This window comes from Symsagittifera roscoffensis, chromosome 1, assembly GCF_963678635.1.
Source record: "Symsagittifera roscoffensis chromosome 1, txSymRosc1.1, whole genome shotgun sequence".
NCBI classification, from domain to species: domain Eukaryota; kingdom Metazoa; phylum Xenacoelomorpha; order Acoela; family Convolutidae; genus Symsagittifera; species Symsagittifera roscoffensis.
Window position 1 is genome coordinate 70,430,366 of NC_087062.1, and position 25,423 is coordinate 70,455,788.

The window sequence follows — 25,423 nt, forward strand, 5'->3', positions numbered from 1 at the left end:
AAAAATCGATATTTTTAAAAGGTGGGGGGGGGGGGGAAAGTGGAAAAGAGCCGATCTTTCTTATTCAGTTCAAACTGAAAGATCACTTCCCGATTTTTGTTAAAATTAGCTGGTGAAACATGACCTTTAGTCATTGGTTCGAGCAACTTTGTGCGGGTGATTTACCATATATATTTGATCTGATTTGCTACTGGAATTATCACTCAAATCTCATTAATTCACTCCTTATTAATCAACCGTTTGTCGCTGCAAAAATCTTGACAGAAGTAAGCTCCCAATTAGCAAATATTCAGCTACCTCTGAGATGCGAACCTGCGAAATGGAGATTAAGAGTCTCACACACTAACCACTCATGTGTAAAAATTGTGTGCCAAGAAAAAACTAACAAACATTCCGTGTCTCTCAAGTCGGATTAATTATAATGGCCGGAATAAAAACCCTCAGCAGCGCTGATTTTATGCTATCTAACAATAATGAACTCGTAATAAAACATAGTATAACATCAGATTTTGCTTTGAGGAAGCACTTTGGTCAATTTTTCAGACTTTCGAGGCTAAATTTTATTCTCTCAAAAATAAACTTTAAAAAATCAGCTTTGGATTTGTCGCCGTGATTACAGTGTCCGACATGTTGTGAGCTACGTTCATATTAACCGGCTTTTATTGTTTATTTTTTATTCTAATTGATCCACCATCACTTTCTATTAATAGCTGCTGACTGATACGTATCAACGGCAGAATATATGAGTTTGGAACTTGCAGTATACTTTTCGATCTCTATGCAAAACAACGTTTCAATAAAAAATTTTCTTTCTGGCTAAAACCCAGTTAGCACCTTCACGATTCAACTTCTTTCTTTTTGCGGATGAACTGAAAAATTAGTTCAAGATTGTTTTAAGAAAGAAGCGGAAGTTTAAATCCAGATTTCATTACATTGAAAGTTGATTAAAAGCCATGAATCATTTTTTTAAAAAAAACATTGAACGCACAATATATTAAGAACTTTGATATTTAAGTTTAGAGGACGAGGTTTCACGATTTGTTTGAGCACGGACGTACAGTACCCGAGCTTATCAGCTTAACCAGAAGATATCAAAGTAAATCCATAGTACATCAATATATGGTCGTCAGAAATAGCAGTTTGCCAAAATAGAAGCTAGCAAAATGGTGCAGAAATTGCAGATTTTGAATTAAATCGCAATTCAGAGCCCATAGATAATAAGCTTAGCATCAAACTAAATATCACTCTAAAATTAGAACTAACAGTAATACCACTTGTTAATAATTATTTGGACAATTTAAGTTTACTCAATTCTGCTGGTGGGTAATCCATGTAGAAAGTTTGACTGACTGCATTGCATTGCATTACAAAATGACGATTCTGTGATTGGCGTGGTCTGTCAAAGCGTACTTTCCAGATGACAACAGCGCCACGTCTCTGAAGCCTCCGGGCATGTCTGTAGCCTCAAAATACCAGGGCAGGGCAATCTCCGACACATACACACCGTTCATCGTGATCACCTAATGAAAACATAAACAACATTACCTAAATAATTGGTAGACTAAACAATGGATCAACCGTACAATCTCTTCTCCCTTAAATCGATACCGTCGATACTGAGAGGAATAAAATATAGCTTTTTCAGAAAGTAACTTTGAGCGCGAAATAAATAAATCTCATTTAGTACTTAGAAACTCCGCCTGGCCTCTCTTGTTATTAAGATAGAACTGGCTGTTCCAAGCCCGTAAAAAGGAGGAGAGTGGAAGGCAGGAAAGGCATCCGGTCCATAAAGAATTCGGTCTGAAAATGCTCCGTAATGGGCACCGCTCCCATCATATCATAGAAAATCAAACAAGCAATAGCCCTCAGTACTGTGCGCCCCTTAAATGGGGAGGGGTTGCTAAGAATCTCACGGTTTCAACTATTAATATGACTAACACTAACATGCATAAGACGAAAAAACCCACCCTAGAAAAGAAGTCGTTACGATTATGCTCGTGGAACCTTGGCACACTAAAAAGAAAATATGCCTTGAAATATGCGAAACTCTAAAAAAAAAATAAAGATATCGGTGTGCTGTCTACAAGACCTTGTGTCGGTTTTTTTTTTGAAATGAAATGGTTGTGAATGAAGTTTTGGAGATGGCGAGCACAAATTTAAGAGTTTCTGGCAAGGACACTCAGAAGGCACAAATGGTGTTGCAATAGCTATCAATGGTCGACTTAATGAAAACGTACTGTAAGTCAGTAGAACAAATGTACGTTTTATGCGCCTAAAACTTGTATTAACATGTGAGGTGATTTGAATGGACATATTGGAGGGTGGCGCCAGGAATTTGATTGCGAAATTGGTACTCAAAGCTCAGAAAGTCAGAAACTTCTCAATTTCTGCCAGTCACAAAATCTAGCTGTCATAAACACTTTCTTCAAAAAACGCTAGGAAAAGGATTACTGTACGTTTAAGAGTGTAGAAAATTCCACCCAGATCGTCGCAGAGAAGTTGTGTCGAAAACTTGCAAGTTATCAGGGGCGAAGAATGTGGTACTCAGCACATACTTGTTGTCTGATTTCAATCTTAAAGATCCGATTTACCGCCATAAGTCAAAACCAGTTACAAGAACAAAATTTTGGAAATTAAATGAAATAGAAAGCCAAATCAAGTTCAAAGAGGCAATAAAAAAGAAGTTAGAAAATAATCAAATACCGGCCAACTGGGAAAAAATTGTAGAAGAAGCGAAAACGTATGTGATGAAACTATCGGAGAACCAGCGAGAAAAAGAAAAACATGGTGCTGCAACAAGTATTTGGGCAAAGGAGTTGAGAAGAAGAGATTTTTTTTCAAAAAGTGGCAGAGGTATAGAAATGAGGAAGACCGGGTGATATATCGGAGCTATTTGCTGAACCAAAAAAAAATCCAGCCAGAAATGGTGGCAAGATTTGACAAAAACAGAAACACTGCTTAAAATGTTCCGCCTTGCCAAGCAAACGTTTAAAAAATCAAAAGAATGTCATTGGAGCAAAATTCCTTGAATGTGATGGAAAACTCCTGACTTGCGACCAAGATGTTCTCTCGCAGTGGCAAAGCTACTTAAAACTTTCAAATGGAACATTTCCCTTTGAAACGGAAGTTATACCCCCCAGTGGCTGGCCCATTGGAGGAATTTACTATCCAGGAAGTGGCATTTGCACTGAGAAAAATGAAAACTAAGAAAAACCCAGGACCAACGGCTAACTTTGGACATGATAAAATTTGCCAGGGATTGTCGACTTGCTGGACTTTTAGAAATCCTTCAGCAAGTCTGGGACTCTGGTCTAATCCCCTTCGACGGGAGCGAAAGTGAAAGATGCTTTTACAAAGTAAAAGGCGATCCGTTAGAATGTGGATCCTTGAGAGGCACGCATTTAAAATTTTCAAAAAGTACAAGGGAACGTCTGAGACATTTGTGAAAATAGATAACATGCAATTTGGAATTATGGGTGGTAGATTAACTACAGATGCCAAGTTTCTACGAAATTAAAGTAGGCGTGCATCAAGGATCGGCACTTAGCCCATTGTTATTTATAATTAAAATGCAAGAGGCTACGAAAAACTCGTTCCATGGGATATGCTATATGCAGATGATTTTGTGATATCCGGTGAAAGGGAATCCCAGTCTATTGAGAAATTAAATACTTGGAACAAGACTTAGCAGAAACGCAGTTTAAAAAACAACGTGGATAAGACAAAGCATTTGATTTCAGGCCAAAAGCCAATTCATCAAAAAAACGGAAAATATCCAAGCGCTTGTTGTTTGAGGGCAGTCGGTGCCAATTCAAAACACTGCAATTCTTGTAATCAATAGGTGCATCAAAATGCAGTAGCCTTCGGAAAATCCTTAAACCTAATACTATTTATGTTTGTCCAAGATGCAAAAATGCTTCCAAGCATTATTCAAATCAGAATTCTACTCTACGGATTAATCAATTAGAAGGCCTGAGCACTGTCAAAGAGTTCTGCTATCTGGGTGATATGACTTCCGTTGAATGTGACGCAATACGTGCATCATTGGTCAGAATAGCAGCTTTCTGGACAAAATGGAGGCAAATTGCGCCTCTGCTGCTGAATTAAAATTCTGACTTGATAACAAGGTGTCATATCTACGGAGTTTGTCTCCAACCAATTCTGATCAACAGTTCTTCTGATCTGGCGCAGACCAAGGCAATATACAGCTCTCCTCAAGAGTGCTGATATGAAAGCTCTGCGTAGGATTACTGGAATCACTTACAACAACAGAGTTTTCAACGAAGCAGCAATTAAAATGACAGTTCTTGTTGATCTGGATAAGCTACATGTGCGGTCACGGCTACGATGGTATGGCCATGTTAACGGAAGAGAAAATGACAATGCGCTACAATCAAGAAACCATGTTTCAGTCCCAGGGAAAACACCAGCAGGAAGGCCTAAAAACGCTGGATCGGTTGTGTTTAACGAGACCTCAATACATATGGCTTTAAATCCACAGACTGCTCTGATCGAATCGCATGTACAAACGTGTTGTCCTGCATTTAATAGCTTGAATGGTATTCAGAATGCCCTCATCTGAACCTTTTCTTACGCGCTTTCCGGATGTCCAACCCCTCCACAATGGGAAACCGGAAAATAAACGCATTAGTAGTAATTACTTCGAAAAAATAGCGAAAAAAACTGTCAATATATTTTTTTGGTAATTATAGGGTACAAAATAAATATTCCATATCAAAGTTTTTAGTTTTTCAGAAGTAAAACATTCTAAGCTCTTGTTTAAAATGTATGCTTCATACTGAATCTATTTCCAAAAAAAAACTTATTAAGGGCGAGATCTTAGGTGCAGGTGGTTGTACTTACTCAAACGCATTTTTCAAAAGTTTCATCAATGGCCTACATGAAGATCAAGCAAATAAGACGACCATCAAATTAGACGCAACACAATAATGAGTTGCAAACTGCAACTATGAGAAATCAGATGCTTTTTAAACTGATCTGTCATCGCAAGTGACAAAAACTGGCCTTGAACAGCCATCAAACAATCGATAAAGAAAAATGCATAATTTATGCCATTTCTAGAATACAATCATATTCAGATTTAACGTTTTCCGTAACACAAATATCAATAATTGATCAGCATTGAGGAAATCTAATTTTTTCGCAATTGTTTATATCAGTTGCCTACCAGGTATTAGGTTTTTGTTTGCCTGAAAAATCATCGGACAACCAAAACTCTCATTGAGAAAGAAAATGAATTAAGATAAAAAAAAAAGATTCTATTTCTGTTTTGCAAATGCGTCTCAATTCGTCTTTTAGGTCAAGTCAATACAATTTTTGCGTCACAAATTCACTGGTTGTCTATCAGTGCCCAAAACTCTCATTTTCAAACATGGCCACCAGGCAGTTGGAAAAGGTCAATGCAGACAAGGAAACATAAAAAGAAAAAATAATAACTTTAGGTTCTTCGTATTTTCAGAGCAATAAATGATTGGCACGTTTTTGATGAAGCTAACCAATTTGAGAAAACTGGATTGGTTGTTACTTTTTATTCCGCTGGGAAATCTGAAAATTAAAAACAAAGCCAACTGGCGTTTGGAAAAAAGTAATGAACGCAAGGAAACACTTGTTTTTTCAAAAAAAATCAACTTTCGAATTGAAAAGAAACATATATAACCTCAAATCTCTTCGAATTTCACGAACGATTTATGATTGGTGCGTCTTGGAAAAAAATTAAAGCAATTTGAAAAGACTGAATCAATAGGAACCATTTTTATTTCGCTGGGAAATCTGATAACTAAATGCCATTTTCGAGATTGAAAGTTGATCACGTTTTTCGTGACCTTTACTTTATTGCTGTTCGAGAGTGGAGTTCGCCTTCCTTTCAGCAAAAGAAAAGTTGAACTTAAAAAAATCATACAATGAAACGCGAAAAATTAAATTGGAGCGCAAACAAACAAAGTTTAAGACTTTTCCTTGAAAATAAAAAAAACATCAAACTATATGAAAAATACCAAGCCCTATATGAGAGTACTCACTAAGTTCATTAGTACTAATTCACTTCCGAAACTTTAAAGCTCTTCGTAGTTCCAAAACAATGTATGATTGGCACGTTTTTAAGGAAACTAACCCAATTTGAGAAAACGATCAAAAGTTTAGTTTTTATTCCGCTGGAAATCCGAAACATAAAATTCACATCCGAAAGTAGAAGTCGATCACGTTTTCCGTGACCTTAGATACTACTACCGTGACGTTTACTATTCGATAGTGGAGTTTGCCTTCCTTGTAACAACGGAAATGAACTGAACTTCAAAGTCGAACCGCGAAAAATCACATTTAAGCGCGAACAAATTTTCTGACTTTTCCTGAAAAACAACTAACAAAAATCATCAAGACCTATATGAGAGTCGTCACTAAGTTCATTGACTTTTAAACAGCTAGTTAGTGTCTATGTTCAATTTTTAAAGTCGTAATTTAAGTACACCAAGGCGAAGCTGGAATTCGCAAACATAAGCGAGAAAAAGCGAAGGGTATCTCTAGAGGTGATATAAGGAAAGAAAAGGTTCAAACGAGCCATGAAAAACACAACTTTTGCTACGTATCGGAGTCGAACCTTGGACCTGTACAGTATGAGTTTCACGTCCTCGCATCTGGGGTACTATCGCATGACACAGGCAAAAATTAGCCACAAATAAATCTTTGAAAATGTTTCAAAGCCTTAAAAAATAAAACTTTTACTTTGCGCCGTAATCAAGATTGGATATTGTAGACCGCAAACATGTAGACTGGCACTACCAAGTCTTCGCATCTGCGCCACGGTCGCTTTACAATTGATAAACACTTGCTACTAGTAAAGAGAAATTGATAAACACTTGCATCTAATAAAGAGATGCTATTAAACTCCCTATGAAGCCAAATTGCCACCGATATTAGCTTTTTTGCGAAATGAGCTGAAAATGGGATTCGTGTATAACACTACGCTTGCTCAATCACATGGCTTTTTTTATTCCCCCACCTCCTATAAAGATCAACTTCATGATGTAACAAGGGGTTTTTTACAAGTTTAAGTATAAAGACCGAATATGCTTGTCATGGCCTACGTATCCCGCATGCCATTAAGTAACAATCGGACAGTGTAAAAATTCTCAAGAGGTGAAAACAAGAAAAAAGGGCCACTCGCTTTTGTAACTAATCCCGCTTGATACAATCTTGGCAGAAAACGAGCATTGCAGAACTTGGGTCTCACATCACAAAACATAGCCAACATACAGTTCGAAAAGCGTCAATGAACGCAAGAAACAAAAAACTGATTTGAATTTCAAAGAAAAAAAATGGCCTTAAATCCCTTTGAATTTCAATAACAATTTATGATTGACACTTTGCGAAAAATAACTGAACTTGAAAAAAAAATTGAATTTAATTAAGTTTTTATTTCGCTGGGAAAATAAAATTCCACTTTCGAAATTGAAATTGAGCCTGGTCAAACTTTCCTGAAAAAGAAAACGAAAAAAAATCATCGCTACCTATATAAGAGTCTGAGCTACGTTCATGGACTCTTGATAAATTGTTAAAATATTTACCTGGATACGGTTGTTGCCGGAGTCGACGACATTGATGTTTCCGGCACCGTCAATCGCGATACCACAGGGACCCTCGAACATGAGGTCATGGTGACCTTTCATTCCTCCGAATGACGTAATGATTTCGCCAGTGTGAGCAGACATGATGAAAACTCTGTGTGAAAGAGTGTCGCTCACGATGAGTTTCTCCTCGTCGCAGCTCAAAGCGAGGAAACTGGGACGGGAAAAGACACTTCGTCCTCCAAAAGATTGCAACAGTTCTCCGTTGTAGTTGTACTTGTAGATACAACAGTTCTGCGGAAACAGAAAACATTGGCATAGAAAATGGGATCAATTTGGTTGAGGTTAACTTATGTACCAAACTCAATTGAAACAAATACCTTTCTGTACCAACTACATTTGAACAACTTATTGATTTCATGCCAACAGTGTCTCTGATTTCAAAAACACATGAAAAACCTGCCGTACGTATGCTAGTACGCAATGAATATTTCAAAGGAAAATGCGATAGTTAAAAGCAGAGATTTCAAAAGCGGTATAACCAGAAGATCTCGATTGCAAGTGTACGTGCATGGATATACCTCGACATCTGATACGTAGATGTTGTCTTGAGTGTCCAGACACACTGCACGTGGCTTCACATTTCCACCTAGCTCCACTGTCTGCTCCAGCTCACCTAAAATGATATACAAAATTTGCACAATAGGTTACACATCCGAGCGAGACAGCCAAGTTAATTTCTTTAACTGAAATGGGCTCCGGCTAATTTCCAGGCAAGCAAATGAAACACAAAGTTTCAATAGTGAAAAAAAACACCACAGATAAAACACTTGCTACGATACCAACATAGCCAACAGCCAGTTGAAAAAGAGTCAATGAACGCAAAAACAAATAGGAAAAAAATAATGACTTTTGAAACATATATCATGAACTTTCGAATTTAAATTTAAAAATAGATGCCTTTATTGCTCTTTGAATTTCTAGAACAGTTTATAATGTACACTTATTGGATTAAATTAACCAAATTTGGAAAACTGGATTTATAAGTTAATTTTTTATTCCACTGGGAAATCTGAAAACTCAATTCCACTTTCAAAACAAGAAATCGATCACGTTTCTTGTGACCTTTACACTTTTGATAGACGAGTTTGCCTTCCTTTTAACAAAGAAAATGAACCGAATTTTAAAGAAACATAAACCAAACCGCAAAAAAGTAAATTTGAACTTCTGAAAAAAAAACGAAAAACATTACGAGGCCTAACTTACACCGGCAAATATGCACTTTGCAATCACGAGCAAAAAAACGGCAAAAACTAGCCATAAAAGCTTCAATACATCGATATAAGGGTTTCCGCTAAATAACGTTGATTTTTATGAATGATCGAAAAAATCGACCTTTTTTATTTAAGTTTTAAACTTTATTCCCGTTTACCCGTATATTATATTAAGGTAAGAGCAAATTGCTTACCTCTGTTCAATTGGAAGGATTTAGTTTGCCGCTTACGTTTTAAATCGCGCGATAATTATCCTAATTTAAATGACAGTAGTCGACTTCTAAAATCGTCTTCAAAAATCACAACTCGCTTGAGTTAAACCTATACCAAAAATACAATTCAGAACAAACCAGGTAAAAAGAGGGCATAACATTAGCAAATTTTGTGACGTAAACGTTCTTAAGCAAAGCGCAACAAAGCACTGCGGGTCACTGTTCAAAAGCACAGAATGTCCCTAACACAGTTATTATCAGCAAAAAAAGGTGAAAGAACTAACATCTCAGAAAATTTGAAGTTTCTTCAGAAAAAACTTTTTTCAACGATTTACCCACATATTATAATATGCTTTCGAACAAACTATTTTTTTTTAAATGAAGATAACAAAAACTATTCCATTTCCCCCAAAAATAGTGTCTGAAAAGCAAACAGCCCGGACCAATTTCCTGAAAGACCGATTTCAGTTCGGTCCGAATCACTTCTAACAGGACTTTATCACAGAGGCAAATTTCTAGATTACATTATATTTCATAACTTGAGGAAAACAAGTCGAGAAACCGAATGACCAGCGATAAAACATAGCCATCAGGCAGTTGGAAAAAAGAGAATGAACGCAATTGAACAAAAAAAAACGACTTGTTTTTTGAAAACTATCAAATTTCAAAGAAAAAATAGATGCCCTTAAAGCTATCTGAAAAACTGGATCAATTAAAACAATCTTTATTTCGCTGTTGAACCTAAAAAATAAATTCCACTTTCGAAAATAGAAGTCGATCGCATTTTCCGTGAACTTTTACTCACTTGCTTGCCTTCCTTTTGATATAGGAAATGAACTGAACTTAAAAAGAAATCAAAAGTCAAACCGCTAAAAATTAACTTTGAGCCTACACAATTTTTAAGAATTTCCTGAAAAAAAAAATTATCGCCACATACACATACATTATCGCTACACCATTTGGAACGCCAGTAGAAACGAAAACAAAATATTCATGAAAAATTTCGAGCTCCCTCTCCGCCCTACCACAGAAACACAAAAAGTTTAAACCTATTTTACTTTCAAACAACGCAAAATTAGGTAATACGAGCCGAAAGCATTGAAGTTGTATAAACTTTGGAAGCAAAAACGGAAAGCGAAAAAATTTGATAAATTTACAAATTGGAAGACTGAATCAAAAGTACTTTCCATTATATAGAAAAACTCAGCCGACAAACGATAGGCCGAACAAAGTTTTGAGCGCTTTTTTCAGGTCGCAAGAAGAAACAGGTCCTGGCCGGATTCGAACAAAAGGGTTTTGACATCCCACGCATAGACATAACCAAATAAATTATCAAATATGAATTTTCCTTAAAAAAATCATCGCGCTATATATAAGAGTATGAACTACGTTCATTGACACTAAATAAGCCTTAAAAATCATTCAAGCATTTAGGCTAGGTTAATTGTGATGTGCCGAAAAATACGGGGAATTTGAATTAATTTAATTATTCAAAACGATTCAATGATTCTGGTAGACAAATTGTCCACGAAAAAAGTACACGTTTCGATTTGATAACGCTTGCTAATCGCATGCGGAAAGATATTTCACTCGACAGAACCCATTGTTTAGCTGTGATTTTGGTTTAGAAGAAAAACAAATAAACCATCATACTTCGTTCCCACTTCTCAAAGTAACGGCTCATTGTTGTAGCTATTTTAGTGTATTTAGGGTTTTCACCCCAAAATTTTGTCCAATCGCTGGAAATTTTTAGATTTGCAGGGAACTTAAGATTATCAATTTCGGACCAATAAGAAATTACCAGAAATTAAGTTAATTCATTATCATTTAGCAACCAAATAACTGAAATGAAACTGCTGATCGTAATATTTCGTAGTTAACTATCGCTAGACGCTGAAAAAATTTGGGTGCATCATCTATCGACATCCATTGAAGAAAAAACGAGTTAATACATAGGATCTATTTCACCTCCGACAGAGTAGAAGTAGAGTCTCGCCGTGTCCTCTTCCGTAATGCAAAGTCTGTTCTTGTCGTCAACACAGACCCCACTGATGTAGCGGAAAGATGGCTCCAGGAACATGGGCTCGGCCGCATGTGAAGTTCCCTCCCTCTCCACAGATGCCGATGAAGACGACTCCTCTCGCTCCACCGAGCGTGTAGCCATCGGTGGGACAGCAGCAGCAGCAACGGGAACTGCGACTGTCGCCTTAGGAGCAGCAGCAGCAGCAGCTTCTGCTCCATTCGTTGAAGATGGCAGTGTACCTAAAACTCGTCCCACGGTATAAATCGAAAATGATTTTGAGCACTGATCTTTATCTTGAACTAAAGATGAACATTGAAGAAACACTAATAACAAGCTTAAAATCAAGGGTTTCTATGATAGTTTCAAAATCAGTCCACTTCAAACGCGTAAAGAGTAATTTTAAGGGAGAAATTCAAATGACTTGCACGAACCGATTCAACTGCAAAAACTAAACTTCATTTCGAGCAGCAGTTCAATTCCCTCTTTTAGCTCATTCGAATAGAAAACCATTTCCGGAATCGTCATAAGGAAAAACGGAAGCAACAAACAAGCATCGCTTCTCTCGTTTTGTACCGTTCACCCGTAACAAAAAATCTTACCTCGATCAGGGAACCAATTGCTATGAATCTTTGTTCATAAACTATCTGGTATACGTTTCATTTCGAGCACATTTGAGAGGGGGCGGGTAGGTGTTTATATGACTGAAGAGCCTGCATTTTTAGGGGGCAGACCTATTTGATTATATTGGTTGATACCTTGTGGCTGAGGTCTAGCCTCTGGCTGCGCTGCCGCTGCGTGGATTCCTGGCGACGTATTCTGGGTATGTTGCTGACCTCCTCCCTGCTCAGCCAGGGCTGTCAAAGTGGCTCCAGTTGCGGCCGAGAAAGTCCTGAGGGGAACTCCGTCGGCCTCGAAGAAGTGGATTCTCTGGTTTCCATCGTCAACCACGATTATCTGGTCGTCTTTGGTGGTGGCCACTCCCCACGGGTACAACAGGTCTCCGTAACCCTCTGAGGATCTGTTGTTCAATCTGACAAAAAATACATTTATTATTAAGAATTATTAAGTACTATAGTACTTATTAAGTACTTATTATTATAGACTTATTAAGTACTATAGGTTGCTGCAGCTATATTTGAAACCAAAATTATTTCGTTTCAGAATTGAGAGTCCAATGATTGCATCTAGCGCTCTGAACCTAGCATCAATTAGTATATTAACACAGATTCGAAGCAGCACTTCGCAACATTTGCGATACCTTAAAAAATTATAATCAAAAACTGAAAACTATGAAACAGCAAAAATTCAACAAGTAGCTTTTTCAGAACTTTTTTCTGATTTTTTAAGAATTTAAGTTTTAGCGTAATTTAAAAAAAACGAGCGGAAACAAAAACAAATAAAAAGGCGCAAAGAGGAGCTTCCGCTGCGGTTGAAGATTAGGCACAGAAGTGAATCGTATACATAGAATCGATAAATAAAAGGACATATGTACTGACACAGAAAATTTACAAATTGTTTCATGTTTTTGAAACTTAGTGGCCACAAAACTTCAATCGACAAATCAAAGTACAATCGACAAAAATTCAAAATTAAAAAAAAACAGTTATAGGGAAATGAATAAAAATGAATAAAAAATGATAGATTACAATAAAAAAAAGTTCAAGAAAAAATAATTTATACAGATTTTATACAAAACAAACTTCGAAGTAACCTCTTGAAGTACAACTACCTACACCAAAAGAAAAACCTAAATGTGTTCTAACTGAAGTAAAAAACTGTGATGAAATTCCGTACTATGGGAAGCGAAGCTGACAACAAACAAAGGATAGCCGGTTGCTGTGCAAGTAGCACAGAATGTTCCGACTACATTATTTAAAAAAATTTCAAACTTATCTCGTTTTTTCTGCTAAGAAGATTTGAACTAAAAAAGAACTGAAGCATATTCGACAGACATAGTAAAATGGGCCAATTGGAAACTAGTTTTTGTAGAAAAATGACTAGAAAAACGAAAACCGTTAAAAAAATCAAAAAAAATTTCCAAATTCTTTTGCAGAAGTTTTTGAACTTTGAAGTTTTTGATTCCAATTGGCGCTGAAAACTCCAAAAACTAATTTTGCTCAAGTAAAACTAAGTTTTTACGGGTTAACTTAGAGATAAATAAGCTATTGTAAGCCTGCAAGCTAACCTTATTAGCTTGAAATCAAATAAACTTGAAATCAAAATTTCAAACTGGTTTTTTTCGTAAGAGAAAAAAAATCAAATTTTTAACTGTCGTTCGAATCACGACTGTAAGGGCTTTAATATTATACACACCCAACCCATTCCGACGATTATCTGTAATACCTGATGTTGCATGAAAAAGACAAAGAAAAAACTACAACTAACTTGAATACAGAGTTCCTCCACATTTTTATATGGTCGGAACAACAAAGATAGCAGGTTGCTGTGCAAGAAGCACCGAATGTTCCGACCACAAACACTGAAGTAAAGAAATCCAATCAAAGAAAAGCTATAGAACAATTTCAAAATTTCTCTCCCAAAACTCTTGTTTTAAATCAACAAACAAATTAAAATAAACTAAAAATTGCAGAATAATCAAATTGAGAATTCAGTCTCTCATCGTGAAATTAAAAAACTTTGTGTCGCTAAAACACGCCAATTATTGATAATTGCCGATGCAATAAACTGGACATAAATTTAGCCATAAACAGTTACATAGAAAAACCATCAACTTTATAATTGAACACGTTCAACTGGAAAATCTATTTAGCGCATATCTTTCAGTTCACAGCATTTTACGTATAGTACAGTTGCGTCGCAAAAACCCAAAAACAGGCCGAAGAAAATAAGGTAGCACAAAGGGAACCCAAAATTTCATCTGAAACTTTTTTTAGCGCGGCCAAAATTCGAAAATTGGCCAAAAACCGAAAAACCTAAGTTGCTGTAGACAAAAAAAATTGGCTAAGAACAAAATAAAAAGGACAAGTGTTGCAATAAATGACGCCGCGTGCTGAAACCTATGATAAAATTCTCTAACGACAAAAAAACACTTTTTTGCGGCTGAAATGTACTTGCTCTCCCCAATGTACCAATAATACTGAACATTAACCAGACAAAAGTTTTAAATCGTACAAACATAACAAACAAAAGGTTGGAAAGGGTAATTAAGTGTTGAACCTCTATAATTTTCAAGAATATTCTATCATCTACACTTTTTTCATATAAATAGCCTATTTAAGGAAAAATGGATCCAAAGGTCATATTCTATTCACTTTTTTCGAGCCAGTTCATTCAAAAATTTCAGATCATTGACGCGCCATTTCCACTTTCTCAATTAGAGAGAGTAATTTAGCAAATGCATTTGAATTGAACTTTAAAAAAACCATGTCAAACCGCGAAAAATCAAATTTGCGTTTCATCAAATTTTCTGAAAAAAGCATCTGAAAAGCATCCTTAAAATGATCCCGAAAAAAAGCAAAAAGCATCAGAGCCAATATAAGTGTTTTCACTACGTTCATGGACACTTAAAAAAAGTCAAAAACAACCAAATTATTGCATTCAAATGTTTTCATGTAATCATAAAACATTCATGCCGTTGAAATTTTTGCTACTAAAAATGCCCAAATAATATGCGGCAATTCAAGAAGCGGATTTAGGGAGAAGGGGCAGACGCCGCTCCCTTCTCCTTCAGGGAATCGAATCTCTAGCCACCCAAAGGATACTCCATTGGTACTATTTTAGGACATCAACTTTTGGCCAATCTACACGGTCAACTTTCTAAAGGCACTTTTGGCGACAAGTACCAATTTTAAGTGAGGAGCGCGTCTCTTTTGGCTAGTTTTTTTTTCAACAAAATCAACTGCAGCGCAAAAAATCGGTCAAACTAGGGTTTCTAAGCAATTTTGAGGAGCTTAAAAAATCATTTTGGACGGCGCCAATAAAAGGTCGACAAAGTATTGGTGCTTTTTGAGTGCCCAGAAAATTCATTTTTAAATTTAAAAAAACTAGATGAAAAGTATCATCCGAATTAATCTTTTTCGTAACATTTTTATATGGGTCTCGAAATGAAAGGTTCGCAGATTGCACTTACCTTAAATAGTATCGAGTAGTGTACGAGGGTGCGACATTGTAGCACTTGCCAGCTCTGGTTCCCTTGAACAACTTGCCGTCCCCTGTCACTCCTGCTGATGGCACTGCCACAATCGAGGGCAGATTGGGCAGACTATCTGACCCATTTGAGGTCACCAACACCTTCCCCAGAACCATGAAATTCTTCTCGAAAGTTGAAGGAGTGACGTGTCGGAACTCCATTCGTCGGGCCACAACCCGAGGAGCCGTATCTCCTGAGAGACCTGGAAATATTGAAAGCCTCTAGCTTAATTGCCTTTATCGTCATAAACTGGACATTCATGAATCGGTATCACTGGACAAATTAAGAACTTTGACAATCGTTTTAATACGCATTCCATGCGATACCTGCCGTTAGAATCCTGCGATACCTACCATTAGGTTTCTACATTTTGTTAATTGTGAGAACCTTGATTAAACTACGGTGTTTTTGGCTTACTGAAGCAGTTTTTGTAATTTCGTTTTCCTCTTACGTTTCGAGTATTTGAGTTATTAAAAATTACGGAAAAATACCCAGAACACTATCTCATCAGAGCGAGTATCAAAAATTGACTGGCGAAGAAAATTAAAATCAAATTAAAACAGCACAAGTGACGAGTCTAGACAGTCTGAACAAGGTAAGCAATACTGACATAATAAGCATTAAACACATGCAATACATTAGGGCCTTGTCGGTTGTACACATTAAATTTTTTGACGTTGACTTAAGCGTACAAAAAGGTTGCTATATTGACGACGCAATTAGAAAAAGGTTTCATTGCTTCGTAATTCCGTAAAGCATTTCATATAGAACCCAACGCCCACAAAGACACGGCTGTTTCCTTGTTGTATAATGTTAGTGAATTTGGATAATAGACATTTACAGTATTTAAAACATGACAGCTAACTTCTATATTTTCCCAATTGATCATGTTTAATTGACCTTCGGCGAATTAGCGCTTTTTGAAATGATACCAATTTTCGCCACCAATTATTGTTCGCGACAAATTTTCGCCACACGAACCGAAGCAGTCAATTTTGAGATACTGTTGCTTGTGAAATTGGGACTCTTGTGATACTCTACAGTGTGAAACATAGCCAACTGACAGTTGGAAAAGAGTAATGAACGCAAGGCAACTGAAAAAAAAAAACCGAATTGTTTTTTCAAAAATCTTCAGCTTTTGAATTTCGAATTAAGAAATTAGATGGCCTTAAAGCTCTTTGATTTTATAGAACAATTTTTAATCGACACTTTTTTTTGTTAAAATTAACTCAATTTGATAAGTTTGAGAAAACTGGATCAATAGGTAAAACATTTATTTCGCTGGGAAATCTGATAATTAATTTCCATTTTCAAAATTAGAATTCGATCACGTTTTTCGTAACCTTTACAATTTTGCTGTGCGATATTGGAGTTTGCCTTCCTTTAAACAATAGAAATGCACTGAACTTAAAAAAAATCAACCCGCTTAAGTCAACCCGCGAAAAATCAAAATTGAGCGTGAACAAACTTTAAGACTTTCTCCTGAAAAAAAAAACAACAAAAAAATCAGCAAGACCTATATAAGAGTCTTCACTACGTTCATTACTTTTAAAAACTGCCAGCACGGTCAGTCGGGTAACAGGTTAAAATTTTCATGAAAAAGTATCAGGGTGAACAAATGATTATTGGATGTTATCGACGAGTATTTAAGCAATGTGACAACAAATTTCCTGTTTTCGAATTCCTCGACAGCTATTTTTGATATCAAAATACATATAAAAACCAATCGCGTCAGATAATGCATATACAACACTACTTTATGTTAAAAAAAGAAGAAACAGTAAATGGTGTATTGAACAAAAACAACGACGATATTTCGTCATTAGCAATATTTCAGGGTAAGGCAAATGCAGATTTGAAACAGTGAAGGGAGAGGACAAAAATAATGTTTAAAGCCAATTTAAACAATAGTAGCTGGTAGCTTTGCGAGTAGCACCATATCTTCAGAACACTCATCATTTGCAATAAAGAAAAAACGAAAAAATAACTTTCAATTTTGAACAAGGGGAATGTTAATTTTTTTGATCAAGCCTAAACCGCATAAGATCAAACTTGAGCGTGAACAAACTAAGATTTTTCCTGAAAGAAAAAACATGACTAAGACCTATATAAGAGTAATAACTACGTTCATGACTCTTAAAAAACAGAAACATCACGACCTATAAAAGTGAAACTCTACTTTATATTTAGTTAGCACAAAAATATGCTACTAATATTGTAAAATGTGGATTCGTATAATAACACGAGCGTTGCTGGTGTCATTCATAAGAAGCATGCATTTAACTAGCCCGGAAAGAGATAACATTCTCCAAACCAACACGGATGCCCACATCAGGACAAACCCCATAATATTTCGGCAGCCCTTTCGAACCTTAAGCAAAATTGGACTTAATTTATATTCTATATCTGTGTCGAGATTTAGTAATTATGAAACGGTATATGATGAAAAATTCCACTCAATGTTTTGGTGTAAGCACGCGATAAAACCTGGGTGTAATGATCTAAATGGCAGACAGTCTCCAAATGGCGATTTTCCCAAACAGAAAAAAATAAGCGAACTAATACGAAATTGTCTGAAATGAACTCAAAGACCACCATAACTTTTCGCCAAACAAAAACTAACAGCTGAGACGAAGACCCAAAAGATTGACAGAGAATATAGAAAATAAGAAAAAGTTAATTTTTATAATGGAAGGTAAAGAATCGACAGCAAAGAAGTGTGGTGCCGTACAACCCCCTCGGACCACGTCGACACAAAGGCAAAAAAAGTATATCATATATGCCTAGGACATAAGTGCAATGACAATTCAAGCAACGTCCATCAAACAAGCCGATACGGATGGTGACAACCAAAGATCTCTGAAAGAACTAGAAGATCTTTTCGTCACCGAAAATGTTATCGCATTCGAAAGATACAACTTCATCTGTAGATTGCAGAAGAAAAAAACAATTCCTCAGAACAATTATATGGAAGTGGTCGAACTATCCCCGAAAGCGGACTGTGTAGATTGAGAGGAAGATTGGGCACAAGACATGTCTACAGTTCAAAAGTTTTAAAAAACATGCGAAGAACCCTAGCCATTATGATTATGCCATAAGGAGATGATAAAAGGACAAGAACACAACAAAAACATAAAACACTATAGTCAAGGACATGCTAGTTCATCAGGAAACCCTATTAATATGAAACAATAATCAATGGGATTCATTAACCTGCTGAAAAAAACGCCGTTCGGAAGCTGAGTATAAGGAAATACATCAAGCTAACAAAACAGAACACAAAAGGACAACAAACTCGAACGCGCCAGCAAATCAGCAAAACAACGGCAAAATAATCAATGTTTTAAATGCGGAAAGATATTCTCAACAAGAAGTCTTTTGAAGATTTTGAGTTGAAAAGTTAGAAAACTTCCTTGAGAATTTCTACTCAAATACATTCCAATGATTCTTTTTCAACGGAGAAATCAGTGTCAAACAACCAGTCTTTCTGAATTTCAAAAAAATTATTTGGGCGCGCTTTGACAAGCTGAAGCTCTTTTGGATTTTTTGAAAAATTATTTTATGGAAGCCTATTTAAAAAGACTGTTTATAATCTTAACTGCAATAAAACGTGCCAGCGTGAACAGGCAAACAAATTTTCACACCAATTTCTACATGCAAAATAATGCATGAACAACTTTTCAACAACTTTCTTATTTTCTTTGATGATTTTTTGAGGGGAAAGGGAAACTGGAAAAGATTAAAAGCTGCATATCCCACAAAACTTTATGCTCACAGAGATCGCATTGAAGAAGTCCAACCCGGCATTTGCATCTTACAAGTTCAAAAATGATCGCATGTTGAAATGTTTACCGTATGAATCAGGGCCCTTAGGTAAGGTTTTTATATTCCAGCGGCAAACTTTACAAAGATGCGAAGCTGTGCTTCGCAAACTATCTAGAACACGACAAAAGAGGCAGCTCTATGAAGTGAAATTCAACTTTCGAATTTCAAAAAAAATAGATGCCCATTAAGCTCTTTGAAATTGTAGAGCAATTTATGATGGGAGCTTTTTTTGATAACATCAACTCAACTTGAGAAAACTGGATGAACAGGTATAAAGTTTATATTCCGCTGGAAATCTAAAAATTAAATTCCACTTTCGTCACTAGAAATCGTTCATATTTTTGCGCCATTTCCACGTTCGTATTTGGAGAGTGCTATTTACGTAACTTTCAGCAGATAAATTTCAATTGAACTCAAAAAGGGCATATATACCTAAGTGCATTCATAAATGCATCAATATGAATGCACATCTGTAGTTATTAGAGCACTGTAGGACTTTCCCGAAAAAAAAATTACCAAGACTACATTCATTACTCAAAAAGTAGAAATAAGCCTCGAATTAGTAAAAAAAAATCGGTTTCGTCTCGAATTCGATCTTCGACCGAAAGATTATGAGTCCACTCAGCCACGGACGCTTAAGAAATCACAAATACAAGCCACAAATAAAACAGAACAGAAGCTATGAAACTTTCAACGCTCCAGATCGTAATTATAGCAAAAGTGCCACCAAATAAGTGAACACTTTTAATGAACACTTTTATTTGCGAGTTAGGTAAAAAAAATTAAGATTCGTACTAATACAATAATGCACACAAGCTAGTGTAAAAACTAAAATCCACTTTCAAAAGAACGTGGAGAGCGACATTTTTCTTCCTTTCAACAAAAAAAAATCCGAACGAGCTACAAAAAAATATCTGACCGCGTAACAGTTACCTTTTACTGAAAAAAAACGAAAACACACACGAACTAAATAAGTGTCTTCAAAAGATCATTTTTAGTTAAAACCACTCCAAGAAAATCTCAAATACATCTTTTTTGGAGTGTTTGAGCATATCTCAAACACTCCAAATGTCTCAAAATTGGCTGCAAAAAGAAATTTTTCGCATTAAGTACACAGTATTCGTGAAACACTGGAAACAATTTTTTCTTAAAATCCAGGACCTTTCCAGTGGTAGCAAAAACTTTTGTTCAAATTCATATTTGAAGGAATTCATATCAATGGTTGAATTGAGCTAAAGCAGCTCTACAGCAACGCGTGATATTACGATGTGAAGCGTAAAGAACAGTGTTCAGAATAGTAGTTATGATCCCGTGCTAGCTTCAAACCAAATTTATAAACTGGAAACTGGACTAAGTGTTGGCTTGACATCGGCCTTATGTTCTTACGTCTCTCCCCCTCCCACTCCTCAAAAATTTGTATCAGCTCCGAAAGCGATTTAAAAAATTTAAATACTGGTAGACCTAAAATGAATGTCCTGAAGTAGTACCAAATTGAAGACTTTTTCTGGTTTCCTGGTACGTATGAACCTTTAAATCCGCTAGCGTATTATTACCTTTCATTTCACAAGGATAAAAATTATCACGAAAGCTAACAAATTCTCTTCGGAACAAAATTATCATTTGGTCACCCTGATTATGGATGCATCATCGTTAACTTATATTATGACCTACTAGACAGTTATACAGTGAGAAAATCACATTAACACCAACTTCATTGTGGTCTTTTATGCACATAAAATACAAACTTTTTGCAGAAGAGGCTGAAATAAAACGCTTTTAACAAAGCCAGTATTGAAAAGAAGGCAAACTTGTTTGTTTTTATCTTTTCATTGCCTGTCAATATTTAGGAGATTCCACGGGTTTGGAGGTCCATTAAAACTCCCACACAAGACTACGACACGTAAAAAATTTTTGAGACCAGAAAAAATAGTCGACTGTCTTGATTTAAGTCTTGATTTCTAAATCCTTAAAACATCCCAGGTTTTGAAATTCTTGGCATTTCACAAGGTGCAACAGTAACTATCAGACCCGTACCTTTGATCTCTCCAATCTGTGCGATACGCTTTCTGCACTCTCGATTCAGGTCCATGATCTTAGTCACGTCCAGGTACTGCGCGGCTGCTGAAGGAGCGGTTGCGCCACTTTCACCAACGGCCACAATTGCTGCAGTTTCTGCAGTGGTGTGTGCCTCCACGGAGCACTTGGATGCGGCCTCCAGTTGCGACAGGATCTCGGCAATCTTCATCTTCATCTCCTCCTCAGTGGCACCAAATGCCTCTTGCTCCCGCTCAAACTGAGTCTGCAATTCCGTCATCCATTTGTCTAAACAAGTAAACATTAATGACAGACACAGGTTCAAAAGCGGAACAGCACTTTGCATGCAGAGGCGGAAAATAATCAAAAAGCGATCTCTGAAAATTCGACAACCATTCAAATTCGACAACCATTCATGGAAGAACAACTGAGGAAACTACGGGATTAAAACCAACGGGATTTCTACACATGATTACACGTTCATTGCAGTTTAGATTCAAAACTTTCCACTTTTCTTCTAAATAGCAAATTTCCATTGCAATGGACTGCTAAATCAGACTGCAAACTATTGTGCTCGACTGTGTAACCAAAATAGCAAACGAACACACTCAACTTCGAAGACTGAACATTAAATCGGAACAAGCTGATGTTTTTTCCATAGCAATCGGTGGCTCTAGTGATTTTATGTCAACACTTGACGGTGTATGATTAGACTGACCTTGAACTGTTTGAAGTGCTTGCATCCCGGACTTGCAGAATTCAGCCAGTTCGGTCTTGGCGTCCTCGCGACTTTTGGCCAGCTGGGAGATGTGAGCCTCCTTGGTCTCGAAGTAACGTTGGGACACCACGCTCACCTCCCTTTGGAATATCTCGGCCAGTCTACGCGTCTCCTGCAGCAGCTGCTTCGCGTGGAATTCCAAACACTCCGGGCACAGACTCTTTTGGCAGTGCTCACACTTCTACATCAACGCAACAAAACAATCAAATGGAGCCAAACTCAACTTGGCTTCACTGGTCTAGAGTGCATTTGGCACTCATTTTTCGGAACCTCAAATCAAGCTTGTTAATGATGGAGTTCAGAATCATACACTATCCCATGCAGTCACAACTCGGATTCCAGAAAGATACTTTACTGCCGAGAAAACTGGTATGTAAATTATTCAGTGTCGAGAAAACTGGTCCGTATAATTTTGTTTTAAGCAAGCGAAAAATCAAAATGAGTATACGCTCTTAGTTTCGAAAATTAACGGTTAGTAAACGTACAAACACTTTTTTGGAACTTTTTATATATTTCCCTGAAAAGAGCGGTTGAAAAAGCCTGTGCTATCCACACATTTACCGCTTGCCAACTAATAAACTATCTTTAAGTCATATACTGGCCTCGTTCCTCGTTTAGAAATCCACACAAAAATAATTCAAAAAAAAATTAGCGGACCATTATAATTATTTATTAATATTCAATATCACAAACTCGCCAAATTTAAACAATAATAAAGATAGGCGGTTACTGAGCAAGTTGCACAAAATGTTCCGACCAGTCTTAAAAGATACAAAAAAATTTTTTTCGTATTGGAGTCGTTTTTTCTGCGTGGTGTGATAAAAAGATCTATACGACCATCATCATAAAATAAGCCCATTGGAAAACAGTTTTGAAGAATTTGAATTTTAAAATTTTTGAATTTTAAAATTTTTGATTCTCAAATTGAAACTAAGCATAAATAATCTTGTAAGCCTGCACGCTCACCTTGTCAGCTTGAAATTAGACCAAAAATAAAAAACTTCAAACTGGTTTCTCTCGTCAATGAGAAATTTTTTTTGTATCGTTCAAATCACGACTGAAAGGGCTTTAATCTGATATATCACTCAACTCTCTCCAATGATTACTAAATGATTTTGCGAGGAAAACAAAAAGAAAAAAAACTAAAACACACCCGAAAACAATGTTCCTTCGCATTTTTCAACTAGATGCTCTTACTTTCAAAAATTACCTCTTTTCTGTCTAATATACAACATATTAGCGGTTAGTGAACCTGTGTAAAAACAGTTTTCTCGTTCTTGCAGTTTTTCAAAAAAATGCAGTCCATCTGTACTAAAGAGTTAGAAAAAAGGGAATGTTCCGAGCAACTAGCACGGAACATTCTGTGCTACTTGCACAGCAACCGGCCATCCTAGTTGAAAACTTCGTATTGGAAAAGTAAACTGGTTGCAACAATGTGGTCTACATTTGGGGCTCAGTCCCTTTCTTAAGTGCCTCTCTTAATCTTAACTTTTAACCCTCTTTATCTCTCTCTCTGACCTTGGTCTTGTGGGCTAGTCCGCACTCGAGACAGTGCATGCCTGCCTGGTGCTGGTTTCCCTGCTTCTTCTGGTAGATCTCCACGAATGCAGCAGCGGTCCGATTGTCCGGGAACCCATCGATGCCCGCCGGTGGGATTTTGTGCTCAGTTCTGCATTCGGGACACGACAATGTGTCACGCTTCCTAAACCACAAACACAGAATAGAGAACGGTACATGTAATAATTGATAGGCAAGGGGTACCTGTTGCACACAACTGATAAAACTCTAAGCATTTTGCAACCCAAAGAATCCTAAATTACAGCAAAAAACTGACAGAAGACAGTTAAAAAAGAGATGACAATGACAATAAATACCATCAAGCAACTCCAGAGGTACAAAGAACCAAAAAACAACATCGGTTTGTTTTCAACTTATTTTTTAAACTTGACAAACGCATAATGGCGTTAGACTTATTAGCATCACGCCATTTGCAATGAGATTAATAGCTTATGGTGGTTTTCCTTGATAGTGCTAGTTGAATCCATTAGCCGAGGTCAGTTACATACTTATTTTTAGCGACGATGCTGGTGAGACAGAGTTTGCAGAACGTGTGTCCACAGTAGAGCATCTTGGGACTCTTCAGGTGTTCCAGACACACAGCACACATGATCAGATGTTCCAGCTGCTCATCGCCTACGTTCGAAGCCATCTTCTTCCTTTTCTATTTCGCACTGTCGTACTCGTCTACTTCAATGGTAGCTTTCACCTCCGATTCCTTCAAAAATGGCAATGTTCAAGGAAATTTAGACTAAAATTTCGTATCAATAAAATAAGTCAAATCATCATATGATTCTAGCTCACTTCCGAAATTTGCTTTAGCCAATCAATTAATTAAATTCTAGAATTGTATTGGAAAACTTCCTTCATTTAGAAAAGGGCTAAATGTCACAACTATTCGAATTTCGGGGGTGATATATTACAATAGGTGGCAGATTCAAGTTAAATCGATGCGGATCGCTAATTGTTGGACTTAGCACAGTATTTACACAGAGGTGTAGAACTTAGCTCTGTGTAAAATTTTCAAATGTTTGTTTCAAACTGAAGCTCATTTTGATGAAAACCTGTGACAAAACACAACAACCAGTATTGAACTAGCTTGAAACTTGCCCTACACATTGTGCTGCAATATAGTCAGTGGAAAAATGAAGTTGAAAACATTACTTGAAATTATAACTTCAAAAAGTTGGAAAAAGTACAGCTACAAAAACTTCATGGTTGTATCGGATGAACATCAAAAACAGCCTTAAAAAATTCCAAATCGTTCACCGAGCGACTAAAAAGGCGACAAATTTTAAGTAGAAATCTGTTGGGCCGAAAATAAAACTGAGGTCATAAAAAATTTCATGAAACTTTTTTACGACCCATCCACACTGAAATACATAAATGTCCCCCCCCCTATATTACATGGTAACGAATCACCACCACTATAAAGAAATAATTCAACGGCTAAGCATTTGTGAATTTAGCGCAAGGGTGAGGGGGCTTAGTTTACGACACCCAAACTTAGAAATGTTCATTTGTGAAAGTATATTCAACTTGCACAAACAAAACTTTTTTGGAGACCGAATGTGTTTAAGTCGACTGTTTACCAACGTTATATTCACCTGCTTCGCTTTTTCGCTTCTCGTTTGGGTTGGAGACAATAGATCAAGTAGTGGTTGACTCCGAGCATTCAATTGCACAACGCAAACAAGAGAGACGAATTGATATTCACTATTTAATCCCGTCCACTCAATTAACTCTGAAAGCAACTCAAGTTGATAACTTTTTCCTTTAACAGTTATCTCATAACTTTTTTTTGGTGTTGCATTACATCTACTTTTTATGACATCAACCCTGGCCAGTTATTACTAGGGTCGCCGAAGCATGTCAGATGTATTACATCGCTCCTAATCGCATCCCGTAAACAGAAAGGAAACCTAATCAATTATGTAGAATGGGTGAACAGGTTACATATCAGTATTTAGACAACCGCTTATTCAGACTG

The 25,423-nt window shown here is 36.6% G+C and overlaps 1 protein-coding gene across 2 annotated transcripts; it reads right to left on the minus strand.

Moving 5' to 3' along the window:
• Positions 1-794: 794 nt before the first annotated feature.
• LOC134848326 (tripartite motif-containing protein 3-like) lies at positions 795-25,198 on the minus strand. Of its 2 annotated transcripts, XM_063865729.1 has the most exons (12): positions 25,041-25,198; positions 23,943-24,151; positions 23,395-23,578; positions 21,817-22,057; positions 21,099-21,386; positions 20,810-20,824; positions 15,180-15,441; positions 11,845-12,119; positions 11,035-11,328; positions 8,162-8,256; positions 7,581-7,874; positions 795-1,520 (listed from the first exon to the last, which is right to left on the minus strand). In XM_063865729.1, exons 2-12 carry the CDS (start codon positions 24,083-24,085, stop codon positions 1,365-1,367), a joined length of 2,247 nt encoding a protein of 748 aa, XP_063721799.1. In that variant the 5' UTR covers positions 24,086-24,151; positions 25,041-25,198; the 3' UTR covers positions 795-1,364. The 2 variants fall into 2 exon arrangements, with proteins under 2 accessions (XP_063721799.1, XP_063721807.1); XM_063865737.1 differs by lacking the exon at positions 20,810-20,824 and having other exon boundaries at positions 796-1,520.
• Positions 25,199-25,423: the final 225 nt, after the last annotated feature.